This window comes from Strix aluco, chromosome 13 (genome assembly GCF_031877795.1).
Source record: "Strix aluco isolate bStrAlu1 chromosome 13, bStrAlu1.hap1, whole genome shotgun sequence".
NCBI classification, from domain to species: Eukaryota; Metazoa; Chordata; class Aves; order Strigiformes; family Strigidae; genus Strix; species Strix aluco.
In genome coordinates, this window is record NC_133943.1 from 8,955,259 (window position 1) to 8,982,535 (window position 27,277).

The 27,277-nt window shown below is 46.0% G+C and overlaps 3 protein-coding genes across 7 annotated transcripts in view; 2 read left to right on the plus strand and 1 right to left on the minus strand.

Moving 5' to 3' along the window:
• Window positions 1-7,039, plus strand: part of CYFIP2 (cytoplasmic FMR1 interacting protein 2) — a 56,190-nt gene extending 49,151 nt beyond the window's left edge. For all 4 annotated transcript variants that reach the window (XM_074838136.1, XM_074838140.1, XM_074838138.1 and 1 more), the window contains exons 29-31: window positions 1,404-1,642; window positions 2,151-2,298; window positions 2,859-7,039. In XM_074838136.1, the coding sequence (XP_074694237.1) occupies window positions 1,404-1,642; window positions 2,151-2,298; window positions 2,859-3,026 (555 nt within the window). In that variant the 3' untranslated portion in view covers window positions 3,027-7,039. The remainder of the gene's footprint in view (window positions 1-1,403; window positions 1,643-2,150; window positions 2,299-2,858) is intronic.
• A 5,731-nt stretch (window positions 7,040-12,770) lies between these two features.
• NIPAL4 (NIPA like domain containing 4) lies at window positions 12,771-23,056 on the plus strand. 2 transcript variants are annotated; one of them, XM_074838586.1, is made up of 7 exons: window positions 12,771-12,894; window positions 14,587-14,835; window positions 17,507-17,563; window positions 18,582-18,672; window positions 19,767-19,927; window positions 20,026-20,609; window positions 21,052-23,056. In XM_074838586.1, the coding sequence occupies exons 1-7, from the start codon at window positions 12,828-12,830 to the stop codon at window positions 21,061-21,063; spliced, it is 1,221 nt and encodes a 406-aa protein (XP_074694687.1). In that variant the 5' UTR covers window positions 12,771-12,827; the 3' UTR covers window positions 21,064-23,056. The 2 variants fall into 2 exon arrangements, with proteins under 2 accessions (XP_074694687.1, XP_074694686.1); XM_074838585.1 differs by lacking the exon at window positions 21,052-23,056 and having other exon boundaries at window positions 20,026-20,750.
• ADAM19 (ADAM metallopeptidase domain 19) overlaps window positions 22,728-27,277 on the minus strand; it is a 36,332-nt gene continuing 31,782 nt past the window's right edge. The window contains exons 22-23 of the mRNA XM_074838584.1: window positions 25,984-26,130; window positions 22,728-25,194 (exon numbers count right to left, since the gene is read on the minus strand). Of these exons, the coding sequence (XP_074694685.1) occupies window positions 25,120-25,194; window positions 25,984-26,130 (222 nt within the window). The 3' untranslated portion in view covers window positions 22,728-25,119. The remainder of the gene's footprint in view (window positions 25,195-25,983; window positions 26,131-27,277) is intronic.

A 27,277-nucleotide genomic window follows, 5' to 3' on the forward strand; every position in this document is an offset into this window, starting at 1 on the left:
TTTAGGTCACTGCCAGCATAAACTAATAGTCAGGAAAGGGGATGTGCAGGCACATTCATGTTTTTTTAGAGTGGAATGAAGACGATCCAAGTAAACCGAGCATAATTTATGTTCTTAATGTCTGGCCAGGACACATGCCTGCCTGTTGTGCCAGATGCTTTAAGCCCCCATCATGATTCTGATCACGATGATGTTTTTATAGGCATTACAGGGACAGCTGGAAATGGAGCAAATGCTTAAAAACAACTTAAAGCTCCAGGAAGTCCTCTGGGATAGGCAGGGGGTTGGTAAATGTCACGCTTGCTCTGCATGCCTCTGCCAGCGTGGTGAGAGGGGTAAAAGGCTCTGCCTGTGGGGCCAGGGCGCCATGGCAGCCACTCATCTATCAAGGTGGGCACGGCAGAGCTGCAGCCTCCCACAGCCACGGGCATGACTCTGACAGCACTCGGCTCCCATTTCCCGTGTTATTTTTGGCAGCGCTGCAAAGAGAAGTCAGTAACGCCGCTGGAAATGGCAAGAAATGGGGCAGCTAAGAGGATATCAGGGCAGCGAGCAAACTGCACACTTGCACCCCAGCCCCACTCAGTGAGCTCAGTGGGGTCAGTGCTCCTGTGCCAGGGGGAGGCCCTGCTTGCTTATTTAAAATGCCCATTTTTTTTTTTCTCCGGGGGAGCAATGAAGCTGAAATGAAGTCAATTCTCTTTTAATTTTCTTCTAGTGTAAAAGCTAAATGAACTCCATCCGGTGGAGCCATTCCAGATTTGTATGTGTAAATCTGAGTGGGGATATCACAGAACTTCTCCACGCATATAAAGCTTCCACATCTGAAAAAAAACATTATTTGACTTTCTTATAAAACACAGGTTTTCCAGTATTAAGGTTCCAATGGCTTCTCATCTTCCTCAGAGCTTTTTAACCCTAACTACGAAAGAAATCAAGAAAGCCATAAACTACCTGTATTTTAAAGAAATGATGGCAATGTCCTGGGAAGCAAAATGTCCCTGTTCTCTCCTGTTTTATTTTCATAATCTGCAGAAATCATGAAATTAAACCCAGCAACACTGAGTAGCACTAATAGAACAGCATGCTAGCAGAATTAAGGATCAGTATTTCTGATCAGAGCTTTGCCTTGAACTTTTGTTTTCTGACGTACATAGTTATTTCAAAAGACAGTTAGGTTGCTGAAATACAAACGAGCACAACATTAAGTCTTCTTCCATTTGAGGAATGAGTATTCTCTGGTGGGGAGTGCCAGGAGCAGCCATCAGAGGTAAGGTTGGACTAGGCTTGGGATGTGTGTTAACTTTGAAAGAGCCAGGGGGACCGGGAAGTGTTAAGTCCAGCAAGAGGGTCCATCTGTATTACATTGTCACTTCTGTTTCTTTGGTTATCCTCCTCCTCAGCAAATAGCCATCGCCCGGGAGGGTGACTTGCTGACCAAGGAGCGGTTATGCTGCGGGCTGTCCATGTTTGAGGTGATCCTGACGCGAATTAGGAGCTACCTGCAGGACCCAATCTGGCGCGGGCCGCCCCCGACGAACGGGGTCATGCACGTGGACGAGTGCGTGGAGTTTCACCGGCTCTGGAGTGCCATGCAGTTTGTGTACTGCATCCCCGTGGGCACCAACGAGTTCACTGCAGAGTGAGTGTCCATCGGCTGGCTCTGCCATTAGTGCCACTCATGAGCTAGCGGGGCCAGCAAGCCCCCAGCATGCCCTCAGCTACAGCGACAGCCTCAGCCAGTGTAGAGGTGGAGGGGGAACATTGGGCCTTGAAGAAAGGACTTTGTTGTGCATGGACATAAAGAGATGCCCAGAGAGCTTTCTATCTGAACAGCTGGGGAAAAGAGCAATGTAAAGGGACATGCCTAAGGTGACAGGCAGAAGGAGATGGACCAACAACCCAAGTCAGAGGCTAGGTCTTCATCCATCTTACCCTGTGATGCACCCTGCACAGCCTGGCCTTGGTGTAGTTCTGTATATCTCTTTCTGAGTTCATGTTCTCTAGGTGTATACCTGCTTTCTAGGAGTAGGACTGAATCTCATTTCCTTAGGAATTCACCAAGGAAAGTTCCTGGTGCTGTGGTAGGACTTCTCTTACCTAACTATCCTGTCATCTCTCCCCACCCCATCACCCTGTCCTCCTTCCAGGCAGTGCTTTGGAGATGGTCTGAACTGGGCAGGTTGCTCTATCATTGTTCTCCTTGGACAGCAACGGCGCTTTGACCTCTTTGACTTTTGCTACCATCTGCTGAAGGTGCAGAGGCAGGACGGGAAGGATGAAATCATAAAAAACGTGGTAAGTTGAAGGGTGAACTCCCAAAGGACCTGAACCAGCACACTTCTCTCTGTGTTTTCTGTCTTGCTTTGTCTAAACTCAGAAATTACAACCATGCCTGGTGTTAACCTTATTCAAACTGGACACACTCGCTGTGAGATTTCCATCTGCAGTCTCAGCAGAGAGGCCAAGGTTTTAATTGGCTTAACAATCGAATCTTTTTTTCTCCCAAAGCTTTTCCCTTCTTCCTGGGGTTGGGAAGCTGGAGCCAAAAAGCTGGTATTTCCAGCAACCATCCTATGATCTCAGTGGCTTTATCAATAAGCAGCTGGGAGTCTTGAATGGTTAGCTTAGGACCACTCACTGACTTTGTTAATGCTCTGTCTTGAGTCATCGAACCCTGTAATGAAGTGAGTCACTGGTCCCTGGGAGGTGCTAAGTGGAACTGTAACAGGCGTTAGAGCTGCTTTGCCTCAGCAGAGGTTTCCAGCAGCAGGGCAGAGGTACTGCTACTTTCTAGCTGGTCAGATGACATAAGACTTTCTTCATCTACTATTTTTCTCCCTCACCATCTCCTCCAGCCCTTGAAGAAGATGGCCGACAGGATCAGGAAGTATCAGATCCTGAACAACGAGATTTTTGCCATCCTGAACAAGTACATGAAGTCAGTGGAAACAGACAGTTCCACGGTGGAGCACGTGCGCTGCTTCCAGCCCCCAATCCACCAGTCGCTGGCCACCACCTGCTAGTGTGGACACTGACCCTGCGCAGGTTGGGAAGGGAGAAGGGACTGAACCCAGAACAGCTGGGAGGGGTAAACTCGATGGCGTGAGACCTGGCAACAAAGTAAGACTGGGTGTGCCTACTACACACGGGGACGCATCTTCCCATCCGGCCCTGTTTGAGTGCATGTTCTTCTGTACCATCCCTGTGATCGGTTTTACTTGTAGCTTTCAGACTTGGGGGTGGGTGGGGGCGGGCGGGCAAAATGTGCTTTTCTTCCATGAAGTGGTCCAGTTTTTCCCTGTGATTCATCCAAACACATCACTCCGAAGCCATATTGCAGCCCCAAACATGGGGGTCCTGGTAGAAGAGGTCCATGCTTCCACAGTGCCAGGAGCCCACTCCCACCACAGCAGCAGTGGGGCAAATCAACACCCCTAATGATACATGCCACCAGCCATGGAGCAGGAGGGTCTGAAGACAAGCCCCTGATTCACTCTTTGGGGGTAGAAGGGTTGAAGGCAGGATGTCACCTGTGGCAGCACCCTGAGGATCAAGTGATGGGCACAGAGGAGCCGTGCGAGGCTGGTTTTGGATGGCTGCATGCCCCAGGCTGGGGCTAGCTTCGTGCTCTCTGCCATGTCGTTGGCCTTTCTAGCATCTTTTAAAGGGAGCTTTGGCATGTGGGTTTCAGAATAGCAATGATCTAGTAGCCATATAACTCCTCAGCACTTTTCCCCAGAGAGCTGGGGAAAGAGAAAATGGCCTGGCTTTTTCCCTGCTATGGGACATCCACTTACTTTAATGCAAAGGGTTCTCCCCTGAAGACACATCTTCCATGGACTAAACAAGATTTCTTATGGACTATGGAACAGGCTGCACTCATGTGAATGTGCTCTTGAACATATTAATTTGGATGGAAATAATCACTGGTCCTCACAGGAGGCAGGTGTAGTTACCTTGAACATACGTGATCCTCGGCCAAGGATGAGAGCTGGGGTGTGTAATTTGTTCTGGGATGCTATTTTCCCTTGTTTTAGACAAATTCCTAATGGCACAGTGACCAAAAATCTTTCTTCAGAGAATGGTGACTATCAGCAGGGTTTAGGAAACCTCCCATCACTCAGAAATGATGTGATTGTTTAGAAGAGGCAAAATACAGGATAAGCATTAAAAAATACCCAGAATTTTCCAGGTTTAAAGGCATTCAAGAGGGAAGACTGGAGTCTGTTTCCTTTTCCCACTCAGCTAATCCAAGATCCCTGGATACTGAGAACAAATTCAGCAGGAACTTCAAGGAGGATTTCGTAACTCGTGGTCTTCCCTGCTTCCCCTCAGTAGTGTCATTGAAGTGATACAAAAGCTTGTGTTTGAAGTTAAAGGAGATCAAACCACATACTCCAAGAGAAAATGATGCTAGCCTCACCACTGGCAATATTTTAATTTCTAAGCTTTAGCCAGGTCACAGCAGATAATTGCTGTTACAGTATACAGATGTGATAATATATATTCCTTTCATGCATTTCATCATGCCTTGTAAACTGCATGCTATTACAGATGCTAAAAAGGCAGAGCCTGGGCATTTATTCTCTCAGAGGGAACATATAATTAATTAGTATAAATGTCCCAGCTGGAGTATTTTGTCAACAGCCAGCAAGCTACTATTAGCAAGAGGAGATCTTGGTGGGTGGGGTGAATTTGTTCTCCCAGACAGTCACTACTTACTCCCCTGATAATCAATAAATACCCCACATGTGAAAAATGCTGGACATTTTCACACCTTGAGTTTCCTTTAATTAACGAGACAGACATTTAAACTGCAGGGAGGAATTGTGCAGCACAGTAATCGAAGGTAAAATGAAATCTCAGGAAATCTGGTTGAAATCTTTGAGTGGCAAGGAAGGACCCAGCCCAGCAAGGCAAGTTGTTTCTCCATGTTGTGAGGAAGAGCAGCAGAAGAGCATCTGGGACTGAATGACACTGCAGGGCTCTTGCTCTCTATTTACTCTCCCACTAAGGATATCAGTTCTGGTTTTCCATCATGTTCCAACACTTCTACACTACTGGAGTAAGGGTATCTACAGATATATATTTTTAAAAGGAAAAGCAGAATCAAGCACTTTATTTTTTGTGGAAAACAAGATACAAGGAAGATAGATCCAACCAAGATCCTATTTTTCCTGACTTAAATAGTAAGTGCTTGTTATTTTGGTATGAAAGTGTTGCTGAAAAGGTGGCACAAGTCCCTGTCGGCTCTCAGAGCCACCTCTGGGCACAGCACAAATTAAATGTCCTACTGTGTCTGACATGTTATGGGATGTTGGAGTCTTCTTATTGGATGTTGGAATCTTCTCAGAAACCAGCATGACCAAGAAGTTAATACAAAAGGATGAACTGTACCACACAGCCCAGTCTCAGCTACCTAGACAAAACAGGATATAGTAAAGTGAATTTAAACACCTGTTTTCATCTGTTTAGGTCTGGAGTGAGTCACAAGATATTTTACCTAAACATGAATATCACTTTGCATTCTTTTGCTGTAGTTTTGCCATAATAATTCTCTGAAATCCTGCAAAACACAGTTGCATGTACTTGAAGGAACAAGTGGAGAAATCTATTTGTTGCCCTCAGATTTGCTGGCAAAAACATAAAATCCCTTCAAATTTAAAGGGATTAAATGTTTTGAGTGAAATGTCCAAAGTGCATGAACAAAATGTAAAGTGTTTTTGGCTGTAGAGTGTATGCAGATGATTTGCCTTGTTGCTCAAGTAGTATGAGATACCAGCTAGGAATAATCTTACGGTCTTCATTTCTGAGATTTGATGTTATTGTCCTTTTATTATCTAAAGGGTGCAAATAGTCTTTAGCTTCAGTTCTCTAACCCTCCTTGATTGTGTATGAGAAAGAGGTCCAGGCTTATGTCTTTAAAGAAGTCCATGAAAATGGATTTTTTTTTTCCTGCTATCCTTTTTTTAATGTCATAATTATTAACGGAAATAGGGAGCAAATTTGTAACAGTATGGCTAGAAGTAACAGACTGCCATGGGGTCGGGCATATTCTCCACACTCGCAGACTTTCTGCCAAGTTTGTGTGTCTTCCTTGCAGCCATGCTCTAATCCTATAGTTTTCAGCCTTTTACAATCTGCAGACCCCTAATTTTTTTTCCTAGGGAAGTGTGGACCCCTGTCTGGACACTGACTATGGGCTTGCTTTTTTACCTACGTTTCCCTGCTTACTCTGAAGTAGTCTTCAAACTCTCCAGGATTTACCAGCCACCACTTGGAACATTTACTTCAGAGACAAGTTGTTGGCTCAATACAGGAATTACAGGGGGGGAGAAAGGGTGGCCTGTGTCATGAATGAAGTCAGACTCATTTATTTTAATGTTCCCTCCAGCTTTGACATCATAAAATGTGACTATTGGCAGTGCACATGCCTTTCTTGGATGATGCTACACTTGACTTTCAATGATACAATAGAAAGGGGAAGCAAACTAGTTCAAGCTCAGCACTTCAGTGGTTTTCCTTTTAAGCTCTTACAGCACTTATTAGCATTGAACAACATGTTAGTCCTTTTTCTCCTGCATTACTCCAGTCCAGTAGGTTCATGTGTGTTTGAGAACAAAAGAAAAAAGAATCGAAGGTGTAAAAAAACCCAAGAAAATATTCTCAAAAACTCTTGTCAAATGTACCATATTTGTATGAAAAGCTGCTTGAGTTATTTTGTACAATGAATTTTATTTATGGTGAGGTATATTTACGCTCGTGATCTGATACAGTGTTAAATTTTTGATCCATATTTGCTATGCAGCTGAAGATGATATTTTGGTTTTGTATTATTATTTTTTGCTGTTGTTCTAAAATTTAGCTAACAGAAGCTTCCATCTCCATTAGAAATGCTTCTGCAAGAGTAAAGCATCTGGTACATGGTGATATGTCCCGTAACACAGCAACCAACAGTGTGTACAACAAATGTGGGATGACTTTTGTGATGAAGAGAAATAAAAATTGGGCTCATTCATGAAATGGGCAGACTTTATCTTGTGGTGTCATCATCATTGTGATAACTATTATCTGATTGCGCCTGGCACAAAGAAAAAGCGAAGAGGAATAATGGCAGCATTTTATTGATAAAAATGTTGAGCTTTTGTCAAAACCAAAGGAAAAAAAAATGAAGCTTTGTGGCCAATACCAAAACAAACAAACAAATTTCCCTATCAGAAAGTTAATGATTTTTGAGAAAAACATCCTTCTACAACAAATTTTCATTTGAAAACTTGTTTTAGTGTAAGAGGGCTGGGGGAGGGAAAATTACATAATTATTTTTAATAGAATTTGACAAGACCTACTCAAAACAAAGCTAAACTGAGCTAATTCCTCTCATTACCACAGCCTTATCAACTCAACAGGGCCCTTTTTATTCCAGGAGACTCTCCTTGCCTTTTTTTTCCAAATTTCCATTTGAAACCATTCTTAGGTTTGATTTAAAAGCATCCAAGGAGCAGCCGTGGTTGTTGACTGCAGAAGGAGCAGTGAAAACCGAGGGGAAAAGACTCTTCTGAGCGTTGAGGAATTAGGGTGAAACAACTGACATGGATCTGTGGGAATGGGAGCACCTATGCTTCATCTGCCCTAGACAAAATACTGCAACTGATGTTCCCTTTCACAGCATCTACCCGAGGTTTCCTCATGGAAACAGCTTCCTAGCTTAAGAGCAATGAAAATGGAATGATTCTTCACACAGAATTGGAAGTGAACTTTACACCATGACCAGGCAGCTCTGTTGATCTTTCTGATGTGCTTTAAGTCACGGAACACATGATGTGCCTGCAGCTTTGTGTGTAACGTACTGCTGTGGAGGACTGTTTGCCTGATGGTTGAAAGTTGCCCAATGTTTACTGATTTCAACATGGTTCTGCAATGGGGAATGGCAGGGAAGAGAGCAGGTCTTTCTTCCTGACTCAGCCACTGATACTAGACCGGTTGTTTGATTTCCATCCCTTCCTCCATGAAGACTTTTTTTTTTTCTTCTTTTTTTTTAAACTTAATTTTAAACTAGCTGCTCTCTCATGGACACCCCAGTACTAACACCAACCCTAAGAAGTACCAAGAGCTCACAGGCTGCGTCGTCTCACCTGAAGCCAGAAACAATACTTGCTTTGAGTATCAGGGTCCAAGGCTCTGAATTTTGGACAACCAACCCTAAGGACCAGCATCAAAGATACAGGCCCACATCTTTATTCTTCCTAATGTTTCTAAATACGTTTATATCTTCAGATTAAAGGCACTTTACCAATGTGAAGAACAGTTCATTAACGATTGTTTTATTCTTTCAAAATAATAACAAAATGACCCTTTCTGTGACCCCTCTGCAAGCCAGGCATGCCTTTCATATCTAGTTTTGCTTGATTTAGAGTTCTGATGCAAACAGCTGGCAGATAAGAGGGCTGCAAACAAATGATCTGCTGATTACATGTCTCTTCACTTTGTGGCACCCACTGCTGCTCTGATGCCCTAAGGCCTCCGATGCCCCTGAACATCCACCTCCAATCCATCACCAACCCACCACTCCTGTTCTGCCAATATACACGGTTGATGGGCCCCAGTGACCTGGATCACTGAACTGTTCTGGATAAAAAACTGAACAACCCTGGGAGAAATGAGTTGGGGTGTGTTTTATGGCCTAATGACCCCGGATCACTCAGCTGCTCCACAGCACAGACCCAGGTATGTGCACTGGCACAAGGAGGGCACTACAGCAAGGGTGGGAACCCACCACAGGTGTGACGAGCTTGGGAACTCTCCGTGTTGGTGGTGGTGTCTAAACTCTTGTAGCACAAAATGACAGCCTCAGCCACTGCAGACTCGGTTACCTTGAGACAGGCTGAATTAAAAACTCTCTGCTCAACAAAGTCCAGTCTTTCAAGCTCTGAGCATCCTTTCATGTAGTGGTGCAATCATCTGAACACCAGGCAATTCCCTTAACCCCTACACAGCCAGGTCACTGTCAGAAAGAGAAGGATTTACCCTCTCTTTGAAGCAGCAAATGGCTCCTTGGAGCCCTCATACTATACTAAACCATAGCAGAATATTGCAACCCTGTTCTGAAAGTTTCCACAGGAACTGTGCCTAGCAGACATCCAAGGGCAAAAGTTTCCATCACCTGTTAGCAGGATACTTCCACCATTATTTGTAACACAGGACAATTGATATCAAATATTTTTCTATTGTTTTTTCCAGACAGAAGAGATGAGCAGAGAAGAACAGGGGAAAGAAAAGCCTTTTGATGTTGCTAAAGAGGTTATTTGCATGCAAAGCTGTCTTGCTCTACCCCCTGGATTACAGTCAAGTTTTTTGGCCTGGAAACCAGTATTTCAGGAGGAACTGCATTGTTGGAAGATGAGCTGCTAAGGAAGACTCCCTGATTTCTGATGAGTTATTTTTAAGGAAACATCTGATGTGAGTATCAACCAGTGAGGTCATAGGTTGGAGCTGAATTCTCTTAATTACAGCCTTCCCATTAAAATGAGGATATGAAGCAATAAAAGAGGCATTGGTTGCATCCATGCTTTATTGTTATCAGTCTCAACTTGCCCTTGACTAAGTGTAGAAGGCAATTCCATGCCAATCTTACCTGGCTTTTAACTCCCATATTGCCATACACAGCTTTGCTAAATCCATCAAATGTAAGTCCTGTGACTTTGGGATTTTATATATCACACCCCCACAGCCCCTGCACCAGAGAGAAAAAAATACGTGACACACTTATGTCCCGTGGTTGATTGCAAGATCTGACTGAAGCTTCTCCCACAGTGCTGACAAGGCACACTCCTTCCCTGATGTCTGATAGAGGCAGCTTACACTGCCGTGTCCCCTGCTTTAGAGACCTCTTCCCTGTCATGTCTCCTCTCTTCCCAGAACTGAGAACAGCTTCTCTTGGAGATCTTACTCCTTGGTCAAATCTGGCAAAAGTGTCCCATGGGATCAAATATCTTTGAGGATGAAAGGGTGTACATAAACACACATGTATGTGGTCACATTAGCCTTTTCCTTTGGGAAATCAAGCTGACAGGTGAAGGTAAAGCTGTGGCCCAAATTGCCTTTTGTTTTTGACTGCACCACCCCCTCTGCTGTGGCAGTAATTTATGAGGTTGCACCATGACCAAAAGGATTATGTTAACCCCAGATCCCTTCCATAAAAATTTTCTCCCTAACACCTCTGTGTTCACAGTGGGCAACTACACTCTGAACAGATGTCAACAAGTGCTCACCCACAAAAGCTTGGAAATTATTTTGGATGCAGTTTAACTGCCAATAACCACATCACCATTAGGACTCCCCAGCTAAGAACAAGCTCTCAGGGTCTTGGAGGAGGTCCAGCAAAGGGGAGAGCCCCTCAGTGCTCCCGCGCACCAGAGCGAGCTGGCGGAGCTGCCTGCGAGGGGACAGGGAGCATGAATTCCCCCAGCCAGCCGCAGGCAGTCAGCACTGCAAACACAGCGAATGCTTGGCCCACTCCACCATCACCTTGGTTTCTGCAATCAGCCTTGTATTCACACATTGCATGAATAGCTTAACCAGCATTAGCGAGTAAATTGACTAAATAAAGGCCAAATCCTGCCATCATTGTCTTGCCCAGGTTGCCTTTTGCCTGCTTAATATATAACAGCAGTGGAGGTTGTTCCCAGCTCACTAATACATCACCATGTTTCATTTCCTACATCAAAACCCAGTGCCACACAATTTGGATTGATTATCAAGTGCTCCTGTGATAAAGGGGAGGACGTGGGATTTGGCTGGCACAGTCTCTTCCAGCCAGTGACCCGCAGGTCTGTGACTGATGAACAGACCCGATTAAAATCAAATGACTCACAAAACACTTGAACATTACATTTGCTGGAGAAAATGGTTGTACAGAGATAGGATCAGGCGCTGAGTGAAGAAGCCATGCAGTGCTAGCAGTGCTGCAGCTTGATGGTCTAAGGGCAATTTCTGTAGTAATAGGTACTATATTTTATGGGGGAAGAAAAGCAAATTTTCAGAGTCGTTCAGATCCTGCAGATCTTATATCTTTAGATTGCCTTACGGCAGATACTGTTTCTACCTATAAATATGGGCTTGCTGGAAGAAAAGCTATTGGTTTTACTTATCTCTGTTGACCTGAAGTGAAATCTGGCTAATGGCTCCTGCTGCAGTGAAAGGGCTTTTGTATTGGCAGTAGTTTCTGTGTACACACGGCCACCACACACAAACACAGGAAGGGAGGATGTCGGCAGAGGAGGGCGAGGATGAAGGCAAAACACACTGGTGTGGAACATGCTCCAAAACATTCACACGGTAATGTTAGCCAGAGAGGCTTCGGCTGCAGAGGGACAGGGACTTGATGGAGGAGTTACAGCCCCCGATCTATAGTATGGGCTGAACCACATGATGAGTGAGATCTGCCAACTAAATAGTAACAAAAGAAAAGGGTGTAAAATTAATTTAAGCGATGGAGGAGCCCATGGGCTCTGACTTTCTCAGGGCTGGGATTCAGTGCTAAGCCTTAAATCCCAGCTGCTGCCTGTGAAACTGTGTCCTGGATCTCCAATCTCCTTTTGCATAACACTTTATAGCACAAGAGTGCCCTTGTCATTACACAGTCATCTTTTGTTGATATTTCTTTTTCAAATGCACCTTTGCCTGGAGCCTGACCTTGCTGCTACATCTCAGAAGTCGGGAAGGTCAATTAGGGAAATTTGGCCTGACCTTCAGCAGAGAAATATGCCTTTGCACATACATGATGCAGGGAGGCCTGCACCCGCCACAAAACTTCCATTAGGTTACATCCATCTTCCCTAGACCTCTACATGTCTCTTGGCCCCCCAACCTCATCCTTCAGTCCTACAACCTACTGCACACAGCCATCGTACTAAGCGGAGAATAATAAACACCAGTACTTCAAGCAACAGGCCACTTCCTGAAATGTCTCAGAATCACAGAATCATCAAGGTTGGAAAAGACCTTGAAGATCACCTCATCCAACCATTAACCTCACACTGACCGTTCCCAACTACACCATATCCCTCAGCGTTAAGTCGACCCTGCTCTTAAACACCTCCAGGGATGGGGACCCCACCACTTCCCTGGGCAGCCCATTCCAACAACTAACAACCCGTTCTGTAAAGAAATGGTTCCTAATATCTAGTCTAAACCTTCCCTGGCGCAACTTGAGGCCATTCCCTCTTGTCCTATCACTTATTACTTCATTAAAGAGACTCATCCCCAGCTCTCTGCAACCTCCTTTTTCCTTGCTCTATTAACTGCAGTTACGGTCTCTTTTAGTAAGAAGAGATCTCTTCAGGACCACAGGCTTTAATTTCTCTTGTTTACTTTTAATTTCTTACATACTTTGCAGCATGCACAACCCCCTCAGCGTGCACCCGGGGGTCCGCAGCTCCGCCGCTGCAACCCGGCTCACCCACCACCTAACCAGGAGCGCGGGCTCCTGCTCCCAGCACCTTCTCCCAACCCCTGCGGCGAGATGAACCCCCTCCGGAGGAGAAGCCCCTGTCCGGGCTGAGGCGGGGGAGCCTCGTCCCGGGTCCGTGCCAAGGCTGTTGAACCCACCCGCGGCTGCCGCCGTACCCTCCTCCTCTGCCCCCCGGCCCCGGGGCTGGCAGGGACACGGGGGCAGCGCACCGGGGGTTGTGCGGGGGGAGGCGGGCAGCGGGCAGGGTGCCCTCAGCCCCGCGCCGGGCCAGCCCCGTCCCGGAGGAGGAGCCGGGCGGGCAGGTGCCCCGGCCCGGCCCAGCCCCGCCGCAGCGGCTCCCGCCCTCGGCGCCGGGATGCTCGGAGCCCTCCGGAGGAGGAAGGAGATGGAGCCGCTGGAGGCCAACAGCACCTGCAGCAACGGTGGGTGCACCCCGGCCCGGCGGGGGCTCAGCGGGACAAGCCCCGGGGCTCGGCCCGGCAGCGCGGGGGGCTCAGCCCCGAGGGAGCGGCGGGAGGGGGGCGGCTTTATCCCCCCGCCCGGCTTTGGGGCTGTTCTCTGTCGCTCTGTTTTTCTGGGTTTGGGGTTTCTTTTCCTTTTTTTTTTTTTTTTTTTTTGAGGTCTGTATAGGAGCGGAAAGCTCCCTTTCTCCGCGAGGCACACACAGCTCTGCCAGCGGCAAGCGCTGCGCTGTGGCAGCCTCACAGCGCTTACAGAGAAACTGGGAATTATTTTTTTTTTCCCCTTTAAAGATTACCTAATCCAGTCGGAAATCGCCGCATCCCCCTGCCTTATACCTGTGCCCAGTAGCACACTGCAGAGACTTTTACCCAGCCGCGGAGGCAAAATGTCCCGTCCCCCCCCACCCCGGTCCCCAGGAAATGCTTCCACAGTCAAGGATGTTTTTCCATTAGAAAATAAACCTATTATGGAACCTTTGGAAACTCATCTAGACAGTCACTGGAATTTTTCCTATTGGAAAAAAACTTTGGATCCAGTGCAGATCCAGATCCACAGCTACACGTGCCAGGACAGGAGGTGCAGCTGTAGGTCTAACCCAAGTCTCTTGATTCAGGAAAAAGGTGGGAGCCGTGCTCAGGCTGCCGGCAGCACTGTGAGCAGTTCAGGTGTTGCATACCCCTGCCTGCGGAGATACAAATACTTGCCCCATAATTCCTACGTGAGTGCAGGCAGAAAATTTAAAGTCCTTTACTACAAAGGGACTTTTGTGACACTCCACCTGGCTGTTCTGATCCCCACAGCTGCAGTCACACCGTCTTCACTACACTTGGAGTAAAGATTGCGATAGAAAGATGTGCTGGGTGTGGTAGGAGCGTGGGGATAGGAAGAAAGTCAGCAATTTTCCCACCTACGCAGAGCAACACACTTTGGCTAGAGACAAGGGGGCTTAGTACTTTTGGTGTTAACAGCAGAAAACCATGCCTGCTTTCAGTCCTTCCACAGTGGCAGGACTTGTGCTTTACGAGCACTCAGGAACTCTGCAAATAGGTAGAATAAAACCATTAGACAGTAGAGGCAACGTATAGGTGAAACTTTGATCTGGAATGAGCCTGTTGTCATTTTACAAGCAATCCCGTGGCACCACTTGGTATAGAGCTGGAACAGATGAACAGCAACAAAGTACTGGCATCGCTCCCCATTAAACCTAGAGCTGTAAACTGCAGACAAGCGAGAAGATGCAAGGATTAGTTGGCTGGAAAGCACCAAAGTCTTTGAATCAATAAAGTCAAGTGTCGATACGGCATAGTTCAAACTTACAACATTGGAATTTGGTGAAGAGATGCTGGCATAAATATTTGGAAATTCAGATTACATTGTTATAGTGGTCCTTATGGCCTTCCAGTTCAGTGTGTAGACTGGCAGACACATTCAGTGTCAACGAGCTGCTGGAACTGCACTCCATAAATCCGTCACTCAACACCCTGCCATTCCACATGTGAGTAAAGAGGTGTCCTGAGTTTTTGAGAGCTGGTGGGTATGTGCTCTTAGAGTGGCCGTTCAGAGGGACGTCTGAAAGAGTCCAAAGAACAACAGAGGCACTGTTGATAGTCTTATCAGTAATTTGCTGTTTTATCTCCATGGTGGTCTCACAGGGTCTCTGGTGACCCTTTCATGCCTCTCCCACCGGGTCGTGTGCCGGGTGATCAGTGATGCTGAGCCAGCTGACTCTGTCCAGGACAATGGAACTTTGGATAATTTCTGGGTAACTCAACTGGAAGCCAACTATGGATTCTACATTGGCCTGGGCTTGGCTGTCTTCTCCAGCTTCCTTATCGGAAGCAGCGTCATCCTCAAGAAGAAGGGGCTGCTACGGCTGGTGGAGAAGGGAGGCACCAGGGCAGGTAAGGCTTTTGTGGGGGGAAGGAGGGAGGAGGTCCACCTATTCCCAGAACCACCCACATCATCCAAACTCCAGCACTCATATGGCAAAGGAACAACTCTGGGTACACATCAGCCTTCCATCAGCAATGTGAGATAGACCTTTTTTGCATGTATGTTTGTGTCTGAGACTCAGGGAGCACTGCTGTGCTGAGGAGTTAATTTGCAGAGCCCTGTGTTGAAAGGGCTCGGCTAAAAGCAGCATTCCCCTGCCTTGCACTACAAATAGCAAGTCATATGCACTGTGTCATCAGATATGCACCCACCAGAGGAGCAATGCTGCCCAGCACAGCTCTTGCATGGGAAAGTGTGAAGCCAGGAGGAAGCAGACTGTTGAAAGGTCTTTGAAATGTGCCTCTGCACAAAGGTGCAAGTCATCCCTGTGCCACAGACAGGAGCAGAACAGCACAGCTCTGTGACCCCACTTGTGCTCTTATTGATGCATTAGGCAGCTTTACCACCAAGTCACTGAGACGGGGATGCAGCCCCATGAGCTTTAATTTCATTAGCAAGAGCCATTTATTAATGCAGGACTGCACACCTGTGATCTGTGTTGAACTCTGCTTGTGGTTTTCAGAAAGGATACTTCTGAGACATGTTGCTCAACAATGTGTAGATAACTTTCCTCTAGCACTGAGACCTCAGGGTGAGGCGTGTGTTTATGTGCACGTATATATGGATGGCAAATGGGGGAGGAGCACTGCCTACAGCACAATTGTACTGTGGAATTGGACGCATCACATCAGCATTGCAAACATTCACTCTAGCAGGAGTGTAAATCCTACCTCGCAGCCGACCTACTTGCATAACTACAAAATAATGATAATTAAGATACCACGGCTTCTCAGTTCTGGCCTAGGAACAATTCTTAAATCATTTTACAAAGGAAATCAGTGTCACTGTCCCCATTTTACTGTGTCCCCCTATGAGGGCACGGAGACATGGAATGATGAAATGACTGTCCAGAGTCCAACAGCACCTGAGCCGCAGCCCAGTCTCGAGTCTGTCTCCATCCCCTGCCATTCGGCTGGCTGCATGCAACTGCTGGACTCACATGGGTTTGCTTTTCACATTATAGTTGCACAATGAAATACTAGTGTTGTTTCAATTGCAGATTCTCTCTCCTCCTTCCCTCCATGAACTCCTCCCACAACAGAGCCAAGTCAGTAAAACAAGAGCAAACCCCTCCCTATTTTTCAGGAAGTTTAACCAGGAATTAGAGATTAATGACAGAAAACTGCAGCCGACAAAGAGTTCTTGAGAAGAAACCCGACCAAACAAGAAACCAAAACAACCCAGCAATTTCTAAGGAATACCAAAGCCTAACATTTGAACTTGAGCATTTGTGAACTTGAGGAACCAGAAGAGGCTGGATTCTAGCAAATTCCTGTCCGCCTCTTCATTCCCTTTTTCCTTATCTCACCCTTTGATCTCTCAGTCCCAGTCTTTCACCCCTCCTATCTGAGCACATCACTCTTCTCCAAGGCAGGTCAAACACTGCTGCTACTGACAGCTCCAGTCAGGTCAGACTTAACAAAAACAGAGGCTCTCTCTGACCCAGTAAAATCAGGGTTCACAATGTCAGCAGGCTCAAGCTCCTTACATCTAACAACTTGTGGGTTAAGACCAGAGCTGGATTAGTTCCCAACACAGTATGTCTATTATTCCTCATTTATATGCACATTTTCTTTAACCAAGATGTCCTAATGCCAGGAATCACTTTTCATCAGAAATGCTCAGTCCCATAGTGACGGCTCCACAGAAAGTTAACATTAGGATTTCTGGCAGCTCAGGCTAAGTCCCTATGATACAGCTAGGATACGAAGCAGTGTACAAAAGGAGCAGATAACTTCTGGGACAGGACAGAAGAATCCTTTACCATGACTGTACAGCAATACAAAGTAAGGCACCACATGCCCGCACAGAGCAACAGACCAGTTTTCCCCCCTCTTTATCTTTCATAGCTACAACCCCCACTTGAGCTGGGTTTGGAAGAACTCAATGCCTTACCTTAGAGCCCATGCATGAGAGTCCACAGCAATCCAGTGCAGTGCGAGGTGAAGTGCAGGTTCCCCGTGGGCAGGATGCAGGGTGTCCAGGGAACAGCCTTTGGGTGGAGAGCACTCAGCACAGAGCAGCCCCTGCCATTGTTCATCCCTCTGCTCCAGGAGTGCCCCATAGCAAACAGGCAAGTAGAACATGCAAGACAAAACGTGAGTGGCCCATGGGTGTTCATTGCTGGGTTTAGGGGCCGATGCACCCTGATGAACCAGCAAGGACGACTACAGCTCCCAGGGCTGAAGGGCAGCCCCAAGCTCCATACTGCAGCAGGGCAAGCTGCATCCCAAGCCAATAACCTCTGTGGCTTTGGGGCAGTGGGTGCCATTCCCACTCAGGATTAAACAACTGGTTTTATTGCATTTGCATTGTCCAGTCCCAAGTGCCAGCTTCCACTAATCTCTTGACTCAACATAATATCCATGTAGGAGGGCATGTCTGCACATTCTGTCCTTCCAGGCTCTTTTCTTTGTCTTCTCCTTGCAATTTACCCCTCTCCAAAGGGATGCTTCTCATCTCTTACTCCAAAAAACGTGGTTGTTAACTCCTGCATGCCTGTGTGCTTTGCTTCCCCAGGAGATGGAGGCCATGGCTACCTAAAGGACTGGCTCTGGTGGGCTGGCTTATTAACCAGTAAGTAGAAGCTCTTTCCCTGGGTTTGCAGCTTTTGCAGGGTCTGTCCCTGTGAATCAGGTGTGGAACGAGCCCAGCGTCTAGTGGCTTAAAGCCTTTTTTCTGGCAAGTTCCCCCATCATCAGAAGAGGTACCTCAAGGAGGGCTGAGGCAGTGAGCAGCACAGGATCTCCCTCACCATCCTCCTGCAGGGCTGGTAGGACTTGCTAGCTCAGTTTTACCGGATCCAAAGCATGAAAAGCCAGGTTTTAATAAGGCAGCTGGCTGGTCTGCCTGCATACCAAGCACAGGGCAAACAGCCTCCCGTGCATGCCTCGGGGCTCCAGGAAAGGTTGCTGCTGCAGCACAAAGGAGATAGCAAGGAGGTGTTGATAGTAGCTCCTTTCTCGAGCAAAGCTTGCTTTGCCTTAGAGCAAGGCTTAAATCTTTCTTTTCATTCTGCAACATTACAGCATCTTCTCAAATTGGACCCACAGCTGTGCAAAGAGCAGCAGAGGAGCCTTTTCTAGCTCTCGCTGCTGCTGCAGCAGCTACAAGGTACCCCCGCCCTTGCAGCTCCCATAAGAAAGGGCACAATACTCACTGCTTGAGGGACAAGGACAGCTCAGCCAGAAGGTGACACTCCAACCCCAAGAAGACACTTTGTAGGTGAGGAGCAGCCTCCCAACAGCTCCCACAACAGCCCACCCCTCATTAATCACCCAGACACATTGCAGCTGCCTGGCTGGGCTGTGGGGTTGAGTGGGTGTTGATTTGTGCCAGCTGTGACACGGCCAAGCCCTGGCACCCCCAGCCCTTCTCCATCTGTGGGGGTGCAGGGCTTCAGGGATTGCCTCTCTGCTTGCATTAATTTATAATAGATTTTCACCCACTATCTGGCTCTGTTTAGCAGCAGTGTGAAACCCCCATAATATAACCCACTCTCTAACTGACGTCTTACTAGTTTGCGAGCCCACAAGAGAAAACACAAAAAGTATACTGTAACTCACTGGTATTTATTTTTCTTGTGTTTGTTTAGTGGGTGGAGGGGAAGCTGCCAACTTTGCTGCCTATGCCTTTGCTCCTGCAACTATTGTCACGCCTCTGGGGGCTCTGAGCGTGCTCATAAGGTGATTTGCGTGTCTATAGTTTGCAATTTGCCTTTTTTGTTTGCCTGTTTGTCTTGTAAGATAGAAAGACTTGAAGTGATGCAAATATGATTTATTCTGCCTAAAGGAAAAAATGTCTCAGTGTTTTCTAAAAGATGCTCTAACAGTTGTTGCCCTTTTGGGGGATCATTGGGAAACCACTGAATTAAGTAGCATGCCTTTCTGGAAATGCTGCATGTGAATAGCAGCCATATAGACTTCAAGTTAAATTATTGCAAATATCAATGTTACTTCCTTCCTTATTCCAGCTCTTTAGCCAGTTCAAGGTTGACATTTTTGTTTTGTTCTGTTCTTGTAGTGAACAGTACTAAAAATCTAAAAGGGTCAAAAATATGAAGCTTGTTTTTAAACTTTCTTTCGCTGTTTAGTTTCTAGGCTTTTAGGGTGCTCTGATGTTGTGTTTTTATACTCCTGTCTGTTGCCAAAAGGGCTGAAACCCTATTTTATTTATTTTGTTTTTAAAAGGACATTCATATCAAGATACATGACTCCAAGTACTGAAGGTTTTGTAGAAGGACTGTTACAGTGAAATGCATAAGCAGAGTTAGGACTGCGCTGGTGGCTTGCCCCAAAATTTTATGGACCACAACTAGATGTTTTTGCAGATCTATCTATAGCCCCAGTACTGTCAGAGTTTCTCTGGGGCGTAATAGTTCTGATGATTTAGTTAAAATGAATGTAACTCATTTGTTATTAGGTTTCTCCTCTGTTATACTGGTCCTTGAAGTGTCCTTGAAGGTCCTTAGGCATAAAGGCTTCATAATGCCCAACAGCTCATGAGTGAATCTGTAGACCCTCAAAATATTTCTGAGGATGTGCTAACACATTCAGCATTTTTTTCACCTTGCTGATCTATAGATTACACCTGCATCTCTGCAGGTTCAGCTGTCAGTAGATGCAATGTGATTGTCTATTAACACACCAGAATCCAACAAATTTACTCAGAATTTGTGTCCTTGTGAAGGCACATGAAGGAACTCTTTAATTTATTTTAGCTGCTGTTCCTTTTTTAAAGGACTTTAAAGCACCAGCTGACATTTTTCTGTCCTGTGCAGCGCCATTCTGTCTTCATATTTGCTTGGAGAACGGCTCAACCTGCTGGGAAAGCTGGGCTGCATGCTCAGCCTTGTGGGCAGCACCGTGATGGTGATACACGCCCCAGAGGATGAGGAGGTCACCACTCTGGATGAAATGTCTTCTAAGCTGAAAGAGCCAGGTATGCAGGAGGTCGTGTTTTCTCTCTTGGGGCTGGGCAGTGCATACTGCTCCCCATGTCCCCCGCTCAGTTTTGAGTTACTTCTCTTCCTCTTCCAGGTTTCCTCGCTTATGCTGCGATCCTCTTGGCTGTCTGCTTCCTCCTGATCTTCTACCTCGCACCCCGCTATGGCCAGAGCAACATCCTGATCTACCTCACCATCTGCTCCGTTATTGGTGCCTTCTCCGTGTCCTCAGTCAAGGGCCTGGGTATTGCCATCAAGGGCTTCTTTGCGGGCCAGCCTGTGCTGCAGCACCCATTGACGTGGATCCTGGTCATCACGCTGGTGGCATCCATCACTACACAAATTAACTACCTCAATAAGTCTCTAGACATTTTCAACACCTCTTTGGTGTTTCCCATCTACTACGTGCTGTTCACCACCATCGTCATCACAACTTCCATCATCCTCTTTAAGGAGTGGGTCACCATGACCGTAGTCGACATCATTGGGACAGTTTGTGGCTTCCTCACCATTATTTTGGGGGTGTTTTTACTCCATGCCTTCAAAGACATGGATGTCAGTTTAGGGAACCTACCACAAGTCCTCCAGAGTGGACAGCAAGCACCGGTCACCCGAGATGACAAGAACATCCTCATAGAGGTGGACAACTCTAGCATCGCCCCAGAGGATAAATCCAAAGTATTCATAACCTACACCTAGTGCGTTGTACGCGAGGGTCTAGAGGTTGGGTGAATGGATTGATAACAATATTCCAGATGCTAGTAAGCAATTTAAAAAAGAGGAAAAGCAGAAAATAAACCCAACGATGTCTTATCTAAAGCTTGGCAGAGTCAAGTCTTTCTCTGGCCTTTTGGATTGGATCTTTGTCATGGTGTGGCAGCAAGGGGTATGTTTAATCCTCACTGGGCTTTAATACATGCAGCCACTGAAAATTAAAATCCTCTTGAAATATGATATTACTGGGACAAAGCTCCTCTCTGGGGCCCCTTCCCATCTCTTATTCTTGGCAGGGGTAATGTTTACTCTTGCACTCCTTCCCCTGGGTGGCCATTGATGTGTTTATTTCCAGGCCATGATTGAGTCATTGATTAGGTTTTTTTGTATTTTTTTTCCTTTCTAGACACTTGCATGAACTCTAAAATACACACCAGTATCTCAAACGGAGGTGAGAGACAAGGACTGAATGGCGCACGCCTGCTACTCCGACTCTGTTCATCCATGTTTAGTTACTTGCTCTGCGAATATGGGACGAGAATATTGGTGAATACTGGCAAAACGTGGCGAATTCTGGAACGGGTGCTCACCTAGGCTCAGTGACAGAACCCAAGCCATGAAGTGTTTTTACAGGACTGTGGCAGAGAAATCTTTTATAGCTTTTGTTTCTTTGTGAGGTGCAGGATTTTCCCTGCAGCACAGTGTAAATTAAGTTTTATGTGGGGTTTTGTTTGTTTGGGTTTTTTCCTTAGCAGCTGTGGTGCCCAGGCTATGTTGATATGGTTGGTGAAGCTGCTGGGCCTGATACAGACCTCACCTGAGCAAGGGGCAGCCTCTGCTCAGGCTGGGGAGCTCTGGTAGGGTAAACCCTATGTCAGGAGAAACACTGCCACCATCTTCAAGACTTTTTATGGTCTGTGAAAGTCTTTTCAGCCTGAAAGACCAAGTGGCTGTAGATTTTAAGTATTTCTTTTCTTAGGAGATGTCTTAACCTTGGAGAGTGCCCCAATTCTTTGAGCCTCATGACCTGTCCTGCTATCATTTAAGACCAAAAGTTGTTTGTTTGTTTGTTTTTTTAAATTTTGTTTAGAGGGAGGTCTGAGCTGCATGTTAAAAGCCAAACAGGTATAAGTGGGTGACGCTCTTCAGAGCTGTAGGGATGCAGTTTATCCCAGAGTGGTTCTGTCCACCCCTCTCCATCTTTCTCAATGGATGTTACCTGGACATCTTGCTCACAGCTCACCTTCAAAACCTCCTTGGATATATATCAGGGGTGAAGATGAAGGGATGGGGGAAATAACATTTTGAGTTGGAAGGTGAAAAAGGGAGGTATTACCGCAGTTCAAAGTTTCTCCCACCTTGCTGCTAGGTCTTACAGCATGGAGAGACTAGAGCCCTTTGCTCACAGCATATCCCAAACCAGGAGACACGAGGCCTGAGCTGGCTTTGCCAGGCCTCCTTGGGCTGGAGACAGCTCTGGCTGGGTTAGCCCTGGACCACAGCACACACTGATGCTGTCTGAGATGCTGACCTGCTTATACCTGGGTCTGGGCATCGCTGAGCAAATGCAACTTGGGGTTGGGGGGGAGAGGAATATGCAATCTCTTATTCTAATAACATTTCAGTACTTTTTTTTTTAATGTGGAAAGGGAAATAAAGGCTTTTTCTAACCAAAAAAAAAAAAAAAAACCAAAACAAAACACCAAAAAACCCCAACCAACCTTGCAGATGGATCTGACAGTTTTTAATGATTTCTCTGGTCGGTGTAGCCCTAAAGGATAAACAGGCTGAAGGACCGAGTACATCAGAAAGAGAATCTGCGGCAGAGAGTAAAACAGCAGCGCCCTCCTTTGGTAGCAGAAAACAATCCAAGTAATTCACTCTAGCTTTGTTTTTGGCATCCTAATTGGTATAATGCTTTATGCACTTTAATTTAGAAGTAGATTATAAATAGGACTCATCCTTCTCGCTGCCTAGAACTGCATTTCATAAAATCCATTCCTCCAGATATCCTGCCATCTCTGGACAAATGCTGTATATAAAATGAAGATGTGAACCAAAATAGTACACAGTCACAGAATATTTGTTAACGACAACTGATAAATTTATTAAAACTAGGCAAAAGGCACAACGAATTGCATTCTTCAAGTATTTGCATAGCTGCACAGAGAGCATTATTGTAAACCATGTGGACACAGGAGAAGGTGAGATGTATTTTGGTATATGTTCCTCCAAGTAACATTATCTTTCAAAAAAACCCCACGTTTTACTATCTTTTACTCCTGCAGTTACTCTATTCTTATTCACTCAACTTGCACACATGTAAAGAATTAAAAGGACTTATTTAAAACTACCTTTTGGAGACTTTATGATATTCCAGCAATAAAGTTTTCCATTAGGATTTGGTCACATCCAGTTGTTTTCTGAGCTTTGTGTGTCTGGGGGAATTTTTTAAAAGCTTGATCCCATGTTCAGATGAAATGCAATGAAAATATTCTTAGTGATTTTTGATGGCCATCTGATAAAGATCAGGGGCCGCAGCAGAAGTATGCTGTTGTCTTCAGCAAGGGCTCAGATACAAGATCAAGTTCTTGTGGTTGAATCTGTACCACAGTGTAGGTACAGTATGTGCCCAACTTACTGCTCCACCTGTGAGCAGTAAAACATGCCATTACATAGCCACATTACCTGCACCTCAAGAAACAAACTTGGGGGTTGTCTGAATATAGGTTGTTTATATGTAATAATTCAACTATAGAAAAAGACACAGAAAGTTTAGAAAGCTGATGTCCTTCACTTGCCATCCCTTATTTCAGAGAGAAGTATTTTAGGTTGGTTTGTTTTCCAGGCATATAGAAGTTAAGAAAAGGTCCAAAATTATCAAGATAATGAATAATCAACCAGAAATTCAAGACACACCCTGTGTACTGTTTCCTTGTGGAGAAAGAGGTAGTAAAGTTGTGAAAATAGTGTGGTTGTCATCCTACAGATACATTGCTACATATAACTACAAATTTAATGAATTCTGAGGGTTTATCTGGGTTTTTTTTCGATCAGTAGAGCTTAGGGAAAGAGAACCATCAGGCAAGACTTTTTTTCTTTATGCCAATAATACAGTTTCTCACACGTGCAGCAGCAATCACACTGCTTGAGGATTTGTCTATAATAAATCAGACACAACAGAACTATTGTAGCCATAGCTCCAGAATTCCCTGTGTTCTCCTAGGAAATTATTTCAAGGAAAAAAAAAATGGCACAACAAAAGGTCTTAATTTAAAATCCTGAGAAAAAACGTACAAAAGTCCAAACTATTAGGAGGAAAAAAAAAAAAAAAACCCACCAAATTCATAAGGGAGGGTCCTCAGGGTCAAAACCATCAGCTGCTTAAAGTGCACACAGACAGCTCTCTCCATCCATGTCCTGGAGAAAAAACCTGGAGTAAATGAGCTGCCCTACAAAAGCACCATGTGTTGCATTAATATTTCTGCTGTTTTACCACCTGGGCAATTTTAAGGTAGGTTTCTCACTCATAAGGGGAGCAGACAGCCCATGCTGAATTACTGCTCAGCACAGACCGAAGCCTGAGGAGACGTGCAAAAGTGTCTACTGACCCATGGTACCGCATGCTGGAGAAGAGGTTTCAGCACTGGCTTTCACTGAGCTTCCTTCTGGCCATTTGCTCTGCATCTTGGCCAGAGAGTTTCCCTGTCGTACCTTGCCTGTGTTCCAAGGACACGGATGAGAGTGCACGGGCCACGCTGGGGATGCTGTTAGGTCTTACAGCACTGAGGCAAGACAAGTGAGTGCTGGAGGACAGACAGGCTGCAGTGCTCTTGCTGATGATGGTTATATGGGGAAAATAATTAATCTGCTCTATTAAAGCTAATCAAAATCCACTGTGACCCACAAATTATTTTAACCAGGAATATTTCCATGGTTTTCTCCCTGTTGTGGCCCCACTTGTCACTCACTGTAAACTGAGAATAAGCTGAAGAAAGTTATCAACAGTTGCCTTCTGCTCTCCCAAGAGGCAGCAGTTTCTGTATAGCACCAACATATGCAGCTGAGGAAGCCAACAGGGCTGGGTCTAACATGAAAGCCCATCAGGGCTAGCACCTGCACTCACAGCTTGTTCTCTCTGGTAACATTTAAATAACTGATTAAAAACACGTGAAAACCCCATCACCCCATCCCTGCATTGGATATTGCACAATAATATTTAAATACCGTATAAACAAGTCATCCCTATATGGAAAAGGCTATCAGAGAGAGTCAAGTTCAGCTTGGCATGTACCGGCACATGTTCCTGGGGGCACTCCTGACAAGCCTGACTGCAGCTTGTTGAGTCACATAAGAAACCAGGGAGGCTAGAGGAGAGAAACCGAGACACTGTCTGTGGCCGTGAACATTTTTTTGCATGATGAAGGCCATCCAGTCCCTGGTGAAGGTCAGAGCTAGCCAGAAACAGACTGTTTCACGAGTGTCCACAGGAGCCTGGCTGTCCCACTTTATAGACGTTCACTGCTCCAGCTGTCCTGGCACCAGTATTCTGGGTGAGATAGAAAAGAGGAAAAAGAGAGAGGAGTGAGCGCTGGTGAAAGAGCAAATGCTGTCCTTTCCCTCAGATGATGTTACAGGGGACCAGGGGAAGCCTGTCTCTGTTCACATGCATTCACACCCTAACACATCATATAGGAAACTCTCCCACCAGGAGCACAATGAAGCTCCTGCAGTTCTCTCCATTCTTCACAGCTGGCCTCAAGTACATTGCAGGCTGGAGGCAGCACCTGTGGTGTGTGGAGTGGAGGTGTTTTGTGTTAACGGGTCTGGTTTGCAGGGAGCTGAACTTGGTGACTAAAAGTCCCTTATTAACTGTCCTTATTAAGGACAATTGTGGGAAACACACCCTGCAGAGAAAGCATCTCCTTTAGCCATGGTTAGAGACAACGGAGAGAATTTCTGTTCCTTACTAGGGTCCTCAAGTCTTGCATGGACCTTCCTGTTTTGCTGCTCTTCACTAACCATTCTGGGTTAGACACAGCTTGACCCCCCATTGCTCAGCCCCGCTCACACAAATGTCTTGTCTGAGGAAGTGCTCAGGGATGCGGAGGACTGAACTGTTTTGCCTAACCCAGTAAATGCTTAATAAGGAGCAGGTAAAAACAGAGACCCCTGCAACAAAGGCAACCAACCCAACAGCCTCTCTGTTTCCACCCACCGGGGCTGTGCATGAAAGTGTTTTGCAGTATGATAGCAAGGTTATGCCCTTCAGAGTGTTTTTATTCTCCAGTGGTGAGGGGACGTTGCCGTGCTTCCCACCGCAGTACTCGGTGCCTACCTCTGCCGCAGGCTGGAGCCGTCCTGGGGTTCTGGTGTGTGCAGGAGGCAGTGAGATGGCCGGGCTGTTCCCTGGCCAGGCTCTGGGTCTGGCTGGGATAGGATTAGCTGGCAAAGCTCTTTGGGGTGGCCGGGGCCTAGAAATATCCTATGCAAGAAAAAAATAATTTTGAACTCTCAGCCTGGACATATGCCCAGCCTGAAAACAGAGAGAATATTTGCATTCACTTTACATGGCTTGAACTTCTGGGTATGGCCACAGGTCCTTCGGACCTCTTGGGTTTTTTCCTTTTTGTAGGTCTGAGACAGCAGACTGGGTATGCAGCTGCCCACCTCGAGGTCTCTGGTTTGGAGTTAACCCCAGGGATATTACAATCTAATGGCTGCATGATGAAAAACAGGAGAAAACTTACAGACTGGGCAGGAGTTCCCATCACAACTCAGCCTCCTGTATCACCCCTGAGACAAAGGACTGAAGGGACACAGGTAAAACCATGCTTGCAAAGACCTCTCCATCTCTGAAGCAAGGAGGGAACGCAGGTGGCTGCCACGATGGCTTATTGTATTATGCAGGTGATTAGTGGTTTTCAACATGTACAAGTTTTTCACCTGTCAAGTTTCATGAAGACCGGATGGCCTTAGGCTGCTGGGCAGCTGGCTTCAAACTGAAGACAATTAAACAGGGTAACAGTTACTTTGCTCTGCCTCCTAAATGGAGCTGAGGGTTGAAAGTATGACATATTCTGGCTACTAGAAGACCCAGAAGTTTTAAGCCTTGACTTTTGCAAGTAACAGGTAAGCTATGTTCCAGAGCCTTTTAATTAGCCACATTATTGATGCAAGCTTCACACACATACACTCACTATATGATTGCCTATACAGTATCTGTGAGCCCTATATACATGTATATATGTGCTCATACAAGCACACGCAGCCCTGCACCCACCTACCATCAGTTATTACTTTGTTTGTGCGCACAGCTGTCCCTAATAGGATACTCAGAGCATTATATTTTCCATTTGTTTAATGAATTTCACTGTAAAGCACGCCCCTAGGGAGAAGTTACCCACACAAAAACTGCCTGCTGCTGCTTAGCCTCTGTGCTAAGTCACTGGCTTACAGGTGTTGATTTAATAAACACAGCTGCAGTCACAACTTGGAGGGCACCCAAAAGCCCTGCAGTCTCCTTAGACTATGCATAAATACGATGCTCGATGGCTGCATCAGCCGATGCTTGGGGATCTATTGCTCTCCAAGGACCTTGCCCTGTGACTGCAGGAAGGACAAGGCAGACT

Excerpts from the sequence above, each read along its gene's own strand:
- NIPAL4 (XM_074838585.1), top strand. The coding sequence starts at position 12,828 with ATGCTCGGAGCCCTCCGGAGGAGGAAGGAGATGGAGCCGCTGGAGGCC. Across the intron at positions 14,836-17,506 it reads GAAGGGAGGCACCAGGGCAG|GAGATGGAGGCCATGGCTAC; the intron begins GTAAGGCTTTTG and ends TTGCTTCCCCAG. Across the intron at positions 18,673-19,766 it reads GCTCTGAGCGTGCTCATAAG|CGCCATTCTGTCTTCATATT; the intron begins GTGATTTGCGTG and ends TGTCCTGTGCAG.